The sequence below is a fragment of the Copadichromis virginalis genome, linkage group LG19 (genome assembly GCF_057382275.1).
Source record: "Copadichromis virginalis isolate Kocher_CV1m ecotype Utaka linkage group LG19, C_Virginalis_male_GT1.1, whole genome shotgun sequence".
Lineage (NCBI taxonomy): Eukaryota > Metazoa > Chordata > Actinopteri > Cichliformes > Cichlidae > Copadichromis > Copadichromis virginalis.
This window is the reverse complement of record NC_140636.1, coordinates 19340245-19350102: the sequence shown is the minus strand read 5'-3', so window position 1 is coordinate 19350102 and position 9858 is coordinate 19340245. Positions and strand designations below refer to the sequence as shown.

The following is a 9858-nucleotide window of genomic DNA, read 5'->3' as shown; positions in this document are numbered from 1 at the left end:
AATATTCAGATTCTGTTTGTATTCGTCTGTACTCGCTACAAGTTTGCGTGAATAAGCATCACAAAAGCATCTGAATGGAGCAGATCTTCATGAAGTAGATGTGCTTTTTGGGTCTGAGAACACTCGTACAGATGTGTGAATTAAAAAGAAAATAAAAAGTTTATTAAATATTTTTCACCAAATTGCTAAAACAAGACATTGTCAATTTATAGTGCAACTTTCACGAGACAGGACATAAATCAGGGGAAAGCAAGGAAAAGAGAGCGTGTATGAATATGCTGTTTATTCATATTTAGACCACTTTTGGATTGGCGTTCAGAGAAGTTTGGCAGTTTGTGTAAAAGCCACATTCTCAAAATTAAGACTGGAAATTTTCTTCAGCTCTAATTTTCAGATACTTAATAAATTTCATGTTGACAGTTTGGAAAAATCACTTTCTTCCTCAAAGCTTAAATTATTTAATACCATTAAGATCCAAAAAAAAAAAGCTTTTCCAAACAAAACAAAATTTAAAGTCTTTTTTACGCGTTCTTTATGTGTGTGAAAGTCTTTTAATGACAATCTGACCGATCCATCACTCTACTCCAGTTTTCTTCTCTGTGCCATTAGCAGCAGTTGACCTGTTTTCGCCACTCTGCTCGCCTGTCTCGCCTTTGCCCCCCAGTGGTGACTGGTGGTACAGCTTGTAAAGCCTCTCTGCATACTGGTCTGCATCCTCCACCCCCTCACAGCACCTTATCCAGGACTGAGGGACGGTCTCGATGCCGTAGTGGGCCCCCGCGATGGCCCCAGCCATGCAGGCTATGGTATCAGTGTCCCCTCCCAGCGCCAGGCTGTACGCTATCGTCCTCTCCACGCCGCCGTAGCTCTCTGGGAGACATTCCCGGGGTTGCAGGCAGTGGAGCACACAGAAAATTGCAGTGGGGACGGAGTGAAGAGCTGCAATGCCATTACCTGGTAAAAGTCACAAAGAGAGGGGCGTGTTTTTGTGGTGGCAGTCAAGAGAAACAGGAAATGTCATGTAAAAAAGGAAGTGGATCGGGGCCTTATTGCACATGTGGCTTGCTCCCTAACCCCCATTAATACTTCCTCATATACTAAAAGATAAATAAGATGGGGAAATTTACTTAGAATAAATCAGGAGAAATATATCTAAAATTTTAAAAATATATAGTAATGGTGGGGTTTTTTTTTTATCATGTTCTTTGTCTTTACAGTGTTTATTTGATGATGGCTTATTCAACCAAGTTGGTAATAACCCCTCTGTATTAAATTTTGCTCCCCCTCTGATATTCAGCTCCCAACACAGTCTCACTGTGGGCGTGGCAGATGGCAGTAATAGTCAGAGTGGTGGTTTTGAATGACTGATTCTGTAACAGGGGCACGGTGGTATGAACAAAACTGGGCAGGCTTCATGAATCTAAATGTAATTTTGCATGTACACTTCCTAAAAAAACCCAGATCCAGATTCAGATTGACTCTTAAAGTCACCTCTAATTTTAGATCAAACCCAAAATCTGTCAATAAACCTTTCTTATGGAATTCTTTAAATAAACATTTCCGTAATCCTGAAAACAAACAAACTCGATCACATACCCCTCCTCATCAGCGATAAATAATCATACTGACCCAGTTCAGAGATGACTTCCTCTATGCTAACTTTGCTCCTGTCCATCAGGTCTCTGATTCGGTGGAGACGTTCACAGAATGGCTTCTCTGCTTCTTTTAAACTGCAAAAGCATACATTAAAAATATATACATCTCACACAGCATGAAAAGGGATGTTTCAACCTTTAAAAACAGACATAAATCCCTCCTACGGTTGTTTTTTCTGACTCAGAATTAGCCTTTTGATGTGAAAGTTTAATTTAAAAGGTAATTGAGTCTGAGTTACCTTGTATGACAAAGACTTGTAAGATAAATGTCTATTATGCTTCAGGGAATAAAACCTCAAATAAAAAACACAAGTTACAGAAAAACTACAATGTTTTCCTTTGGAGGAAAAACCCTGTTCGCTTTCGCTGCCTCTGACCAGTCTACTCACATTCTTGCATCATTGCGTGCAGTCTCATCACCTTCCACTTCCTCCATCTCTTTAATTAGCCTGCTGATGAACTGGTGAGGCAAGTCCAGTGCCCCCTGCAGAGACAGGTGCACAGCTAACGCTTGCAGCACCGCCCCATTATAACCCAGCGAGCAGGAGTGCGTCAGCATGGCGCCCAGATGGGCAAACTGCAGAGAAAAAGAGCAAATTTAAAGATGTTGTTTCTATCCGATCCATTGGAGAGAGAAAACTCAACATTCAAAAGACCCCTGCTCACCCCTTTAACATCAGACAAGTCCGGAAAGGCCAGGGCAAAGGGAGCTGCTCTCATGGCCCCTCCATTTCCAAAGGAGCCCCGACCGTTAAACTGGTCCCTCGCTGGCTGATACACGTCATTTAACTGGGGGGATGAGAGCTTCTTCAACACCTGGATCACTCCAGCACCATAACCACGATGTGGGGATGCACTGTACTCCTTTGCAAACCTAAAAATGGTGAGTCACCGAGGTAGGAACCATCATCAGCTTACCCAAAGAGCCTTTGGATCCATATTTAACTCCTTAAATCCTTTTCCTTATTTTCTATCATATATACACACTGCTCCAAATGTGGAGCCTCACATTAAACATGTGCAAAGTTTCCAAAAATTAATTTGTTGCAATACAAATAACGCCTGTGAGACTATTTTTCTACTCTTGGCTGTGTACACAGAAGACCCACCCTTCTGCTGTTTAAACCTTTTGTTTACAACAGGGGTAGGGAACTCCAGGCCTCGAGAGCCGGTGTCCTACAGGTTTTAGATGCATCCTTGATCCAACACAGCTGATTTAAATAGCTAAATTACCTCCTCAACATTTCTCAAAGTTCTCCAGAGGCCTGGTAATCAACTAATCATTGGATTCAGGTGTGTTGACCCAGGGTGAGATCTAAAACCTGCAGGATACCAGGTGTCGAGGCCTGGCGTTGCCTACCCCTGGTTTACAAGGAACAACCAATCAGAGGAAAGTTGGCTTAATGCAGGAGAAGGAAGGAAGAAGATGATGGTGAAGTGATTTTAGGCTTATTTTAGATAAAGATGATGATGATTCCTCTACCTGCGAGCCATGTCGTGCTCATCAAAGCCAGTCCTGGTGAGTAGAGACTGAGCCACACAGCGTGCCATGGCTGTGTCATCACTGTATTCAAGGATACCTAAAACACAAGAACATAAATACACACATTTTAACAAATAATAACAGTAATTCCGCACTGGAAATAAATAGCTAACACCAATTTAATCATCCTGAAATTGTAATCACTTTATCGCCTAATCTAGTGGACTGGCTGGAATCCTTAGCCAACAAAGACACCAATATAATTTGCGGATAATAAAATGAACATATCTACAGATGGTGATTGTTTACACAGGAAAAATTAATAGTTTAATTTACTCATTTACCCTGTTACTCATATAAGATTTAAATGAACTATAACCAAGCATATTTATAGAAATACAGTGTGGATGTATTTTTGCTACTTTCTCAAAGAATCCTGACTACAACAAAAAAACTGAGGAGAATACCTTAATGCAAAACATGGTCTCATCTCACTTCCTTCCCTAAAGAGACAATCAACAGCCTAAACAGGAATCACAAGGCCCAATCAGTGGGGCTTTACACAGCATTTGTTCTGAGATCTGATGAGATGAGCAGAGACGTCGATGGACTCAGCACTCTTCGCTGAGCCCGTTAATCAAGTAGTAAAGATTTTTGTGCCTGTAAACAGATGATGAGAAAAAGTAATAGCCCCAGTTTCTGCAGGATAAATAATCCAGTGGACATCATGATCCTGATTATCTAATATTACTGGATCATAATTATAGATTCATTAATGTGTATATCACTTGTTGCTGGAAATATAGATTATTTAATTACTTAAAGTCATGTCTGCCAACATTAAGGCCTTTTTCTGAAGGGAGCTGGGGTATTTAAAGTGTTCTTTTCCAATCTAACCGCAGCATATTCATCTGAATGTTACACGGTATAACATTGAAGTTTTTTTTTTTAAGTAACTATTTAGCCGCCGAGCCGCTACCCCCATGGCCTACTCTGGTTGACCCGCCCCATCGAAATGCACCAAAGAGACATGGATGAAACAAATCCAGGATGATTTGAAGGCCCTTCGACTTGACCTCGAGCAGGCAAGAACCATCGCCTTAGATCGAAAAGCGTGGAAGATAATCGTTGGTCAAGCAAGAGAACCTGCGGCACCTACATACAGCAGCATTCTGGTTGCGCGGCAGACCACCGCCACTGGTCGCCCGCTAAGGACAAGAAGATTTAGCCGGCACAATTTACACCCTGTAATTTTTTTTTATTATTATTTTTGTAGTTTGTTTGTTCCCAGCTCATCCCAGCCAGTCCAGATCTGATTTTTGTGAAAATTGTTATAATTAAGCTATGCATTATTGGTTTCAGAAGCTTGAGGAATATCTCAAAGTCTCATTCTTCACCTTATCTTCACAGTAATGACAGATGAAATGGTGAAGCAGCAGATAGGATAGCAAGCTAATTCAATTGACAGTTAACCACCTATCTGTCTGCACAAAGATTAGGTTCCATGTCTAAAAAGAGACACCTTAACCCATTCTTAACCCTGCACTCTATTTAACAGCCACCAGGGGCAATACCTGGAGTTTCCAAAAGACTTCTTATTCTATAGAAGGTTGCGGGAAATGGCTCTTGCTTCTGGTGGTACCTAGAGCTGGGCGATAGAACGATAACGATATGTATCGCGATATAACTTTTACTCGATAGAGAAATTAAGCTATCGCGATAGACCTCGCCGCTCTTGTCCTCTTAAAAAAAAAAAAAAAAAGGGTCAGCCAATCCAAATCAAGTAGCGCAGAGCCGAACCAATCACAGCCGCAGCGTCACGTCGCGTGACTTGTTACGTACAGCACAAGTGCCACGCCGCACGTGTGTTTGTTTTGGAAGCAGCCAGCGGGTAATGGAGCCAGCGCGTAATGGAGGAAATGAGTGTGCTGACTAGAAAAATCAACCGAGCGTGACCGAAGAGAAAACAGATGATGGTTCCAATGCCGGAGAGATTGTCGAACGGAAGAGCCATAGAAGTTCCGTAGGGTGAAGGTATTTCGGCTATTTCAAGTCTGACAAAAAACAGAGTAGCGTGCACTGTAAATTGTGCCGAAAGCAAGTCTGGAAATACAATAAACTGGTGCATGCGTCACACTGTGCGCCACGTTATTGTTTCGGTGAAATGAATTTCTACAATACTGTTACTGTTAATTCTACTCTCTGCAGTGTTTAAATGCTTACATATACACACAGTTACTGTCCCTCCACACATACGACTCGGTTCTGCTTCTATGCCCCAGCTTTGTTTACTTTTTCCCACCGAGGCTTCTAGACTTCTGATTGGCCAACATTTCTGCACGGTTAGGAATCTAGCGCCACCTGCTGCTTTGGCATGTTCATAGCAGCGTTTTCCTTCATTTCTGCCTTTACGTGTGGACGGGATTATTTTTTAAAACGAAAACGGAAAATCTCCGTTTTCAAAAATACCCGTGTACGTGTGGACGTAGCCTCAGTCTCTGACTGGAAGCGCTAATTCATCATTCGTCTTTTGTCAGACTAAAGTAACTGTTAAAACTGTTTGAAAAGCTCAGCTATACAACAAGGAGAGATTGAGAATTTCCTTTTAGTTCTCAGTTTATTTGATATTGACAAAAGTTAGTCAGTTTTGTCTGTTCTTCTGTAAAACAAACTAAGATTTATTTTTAGAATTAATATTTTGTTTCTAAGTGGAATTGACAATTTAGTCTGTTTCGTTTGTTCTATTTTGAAACTTAAACGCTTTAGCGGCTGCCTTTTGTGTAGTTTGCAATATTTGCCTTTATTTATCTGAAAAAGTCTCATGTTCCTTAAGTACATCTACCCTGTTGAACTTATTATGGGAAATAAATATTTAAATAAAAACAAGCTGCTGATTATTTCACATTTTACTTGTGAGCAACGGCACATTTAAATCTTACAAATATAGTTATTTGGCTCATATCGTGATAGATATCGTTATCGCCTGAAATGAAAAAAACATATCGTGATATGAAAAAATCTCATATCGCCCAGCTCTAGTGGTACCTTATGCATATTTTACGGTATTGGGTATGCGAGTTTCCATACAGATTTCTACATGGACAGCTTCCCCAAACATGCCCTCATGCAGTCCTCCAAAATTCCAACTGCACATTGGTAGACACAGATGACCTATTTATCAGTTGAATGCTGATTGGTTGACAAGTTAGCCAGAATAGGTTGGATTTATTTTATGAACCATAATCATACAGGAAACATGGTAAAACAATGTAAGAGCAAATGTGTCTTATAGAGCAACTTTCATTTCGGGGGGCTAGTGCCTCCCCATCCCCCCCTTGGAGAGACCCCTGCCGGTTTCAGACGTGATCTTTTTTTCCCTTTCTTTCTTTCTTTAGTAGTTTCAAACCATTTTGATCCCTTTAAGCTACTCTGCATGCCAGCTTTGCTTCACGGTGCAGTGGGCTTGTTATGAAACCACCTCCTCCTCTCACTGACTTGTTCCTTTAGTTTCGTCGTCCAGGCTGCTGAGGTGCTGCAGCACACTCTCCATGGGAACCTCCTCCGCCCCTTCAAACTCTCCTCCGATACAGTCTCCTAGCACACCCGCGACCAGCGCTCCCCTGAAGCGGGACAAAGACGCGGGACCTCCCGCGGCTGCCGCCGCTCTCACCGCCGTGACTGCCATTCATCCGACGGGGAAAATGACTTCAGCCTGCTCGTTTCTCCGCTGACCCTACTCCCAGACAGCTGGCGAGCGGATCCAAAGCAATCCACAACAACAACAAACGTCGACCTGAAGCTCTCTCTGCACGGCTTCCGGAAAACGTTCAGATCACCATTTGACCCCCGGTGAAAGTTCGCACATAGAAGTGCAGCCAAGCAGAGAAGACCTCCATTAAACGACAGCATTGAGCCTGATCTAGTTCACATATTTCTATGCAATGTATACCGAAACTGCTATAATAAATGCGCATGAACTTTATACAATAGTTTTCTTAATCGGCATCAGGTTTATTGACCAAGCATGTGTTCACAAAGAATTGGTCCGTGTCTTTTTGCTCGCAATTTACTTCACAGAAGAGACACCTGACACTACCGACAACAGCCACGTGAGCGAGACATTAACAATAGTAGAACTGGCCTTTTAAAAATACAGAAATTAACAACAGTGAAAATCATAATCAAATCAAAATTTTAAATAAAACTTCTAGATACTTATTGGGGCTTACCAGGACATAAAAGCTAGATCTAATTATTAAAATGCTTTCAAAGTTTACAGGCTTTGCCATGAGTTATAGCTACAGAAAACAACATTTTCTCTGCTCACTTTTCTTTTTCATTTAATTTATTACAGTTATTTTATTTATTAGTTTTCCTGATAAATACCGCTTTAAAAATGCATTTGTATAATAAGATTGCATCAGTAGGCTCAGGCAACATACTGAACAGCACAGGAGCACCACTGAGAATTGTCTAATCACCTTTTCCCTTCACCTACTACACCTCAGACTCAAGGTACAGATCAGACTTGTGCCACCTACAGAGATTTCTGGACAGCTCTGCTGTTGTTGGCTGTATCACTGATGGAGGTTGAAATCTAGAAGTACACATAGACAAAACGATTAGGAAAGTTCTGGTTTAGTTCTGAGAGTGGTACCTGAGATGCATAGCTGGACTGGCCATCGGGCATACCGGGCATTTGCCCGGTGGGCCGCTGGCGATTTTTTGGATTTTTTTTTTTTTTTTTTTAGGAAGGGTATATATAATGAAAGGTGTTGGATTGGCCAATTGGTCATGATCGACTCTGGGCTGGACCAATTACAGCCGAGGAGGCCGGATGCACCCTCTCCCTTGTTTAGCAATCACGTGATTTTCGCGCATTGCATGCCGGGAACTCGTGGCAAAACAATCCAAGTACCGCATCAAATGCAAGCATTTGCAGCACCGCAAAACGTTCATTCTCCGGTTCCAATGCCTTCTTGTTTTTTCTTTGACGCACAAAAAGGAATGTACAAAAACAAAAGGAGAACAATGCCGGTCCGTACAAAGACAGACTCGACGAAAGGACAAAGAAAAGATACGAGGAAAAAATCAAAGGAGTGAAAGGGTCAGACCCTTACGAGCACACAGAGTGGACAAAAGACGTTAGCGTGCTGCCCAACTTTCACCACGCTCATATTTATAATTATACGGTTCTTGGAGTGAGTGCATACACTCATGAAGTTTAGTAACTTCAGGTCACTGCAACAAGCCCAGGTACAGTTTACCGACGGATGGGTACAGGACCTTGAAATGCACCGTGTAGAACGAAAGACCATCGTACGAACAAAGGTAAGTTTACCAGTCTCACAAATTGTCGTCATACATACACATTCGTTAACCGTTTATTAGCATAACCTTTGAGCTCAACGGTAATTAATTAGTAGTGGAAATAATTTCTGGTAGCATTACAGAAATGTAGCAGTGACAATAATATTGTATGTTGTAATCGTACTGGACAGTGATACAAAACAACTGTTTTATCCTGTGAATAAAAGTCAATGTACCATGGTAATAACAGAAGCGAAACGCAATATTGTGTCAGGACAATTCACTATTTATGCACAATAAACACAATAAACAAAGGAGCATAGCGCAACAATTTCTGTTCAGACTTGCTTGTAACCTATATCACCAATTATGTTAAGAAAAATGACGTATTAACTACTACAAAACTCTGACCTTTGTGGGAATGCTTGGAGCAGACTAACATGTGAGCTGGAGTGTTCTGAGACGTTATATTTGGTATATCCAGACCATCCGTCGGCTCTTACTTCGGAAACATGGCTTAAAATTTTTATCTTCAACGACTTAATCCGATAAAAAAAAACGATCTCTTTACCCGTCGGCTTCCCGTGGCTGTCATGCGACCGGCTATTGCAGTTAATAATACAACAGCTTCTTGCCATTTTTTGGGTTTCTTTTTATCGCTGTGTAACTGAGTTCAATTGAAAGCCAGCGTGCCTAGTACCTCTTGCCACAAGTTCCCAGAATCCTTTGCGGTTTTACCCCTGAATGACGTCACATTTTCAATCTTTATCCTGGTGGGCCGGTCCGATTTTTTGTCCCAGTCCAGCCTTGCTGAGATGGTAGAGGTGTCTGAGCGGAGGATGCTGAAGAATCTCCTCAGCATCACGAACAATTCACTCTAGCCCATGAGATCTTTTCTACTTGTGGCTATTAGACTGTACAACTCCACATCCACACTTTAAAATATCACACTCCTACACAATCTCAGCTGTTCTTTACCAGATGGAAGGACCGTTATTATTTTTACTGCAGTAAATATATATATTTACATATATATTTTGCGCAAACACACTAATACTTACGGTAGGGTCGTACATTTAAATAGCACGACCCTGTCGGACAGGAGACGCAACCTCTGAAAGGATGAACTGCAGAGGGCAACTTTAAGGAGAGAACTGTTATAGTAAGGTGTGCACCTCCAGATAAGCCTCGGTGCTCCTTTGGGGACTGACTGTCCAAGTCTGTGGAGAATTATCTGAGTGATTTCACGCCATTCCTCCACAGATATCTCCTTATTTTTGGTGTTTTGATGATGGTGGTCGAAAGGGCTTTCTAACAAAATCTCTTATTAATGTAAAACTGGGTTGACAGCTGGAGACTGAAGGCCGTGGCACATCATTCACATCATGTTTATGTAATCCTGGGAGTGAT

The 9858-nt window shown here is 41.6% G+C and overlaps 1 protein-coding gene across 2 annotated transcripts; it reads right to left on the bottom strand.

Annotated features, from left to right (window-relative positions):
* Positions 1-136: 136 nt before the first annotated feature.
* adprs (ADP-ribosylserine hydrolase) lies at positions 137-8950 on the bottom strand. 2 transcript variants are annotated; one of them, XM_085441543.1, is made up of 6 exons: positions 8860-8950; positions 3139-3235; positions 2322-2529; positions 2045-2232; positions 1630-1730; positions 137-954 (listed from the first exon to the last, which is right to left on the bottom strand). In XM_085441543.1, the coding sequence occupies exons 1-6, from the start codon at positions 8888-8890 to the stop codon at positions 575-577; spliced, it is 1005 nt and encodes a 334-aa protein (XP_085297669.1). In that variant the 5' UTR covers positions 8891-8950; the 3' UTR covers positions 137-574. The 2 variants fall into 2 exon arrangements, with proteins under 2 accessions (XP_085297669.1, XP_085297668.1); XM_085441542.1 differs by lacking the exon at positions 8860-8950 and adding an exon at positions 6634-7001.
* Between the last annotated feature and the right edge of the window lie 908 nt (positions 8951-9858).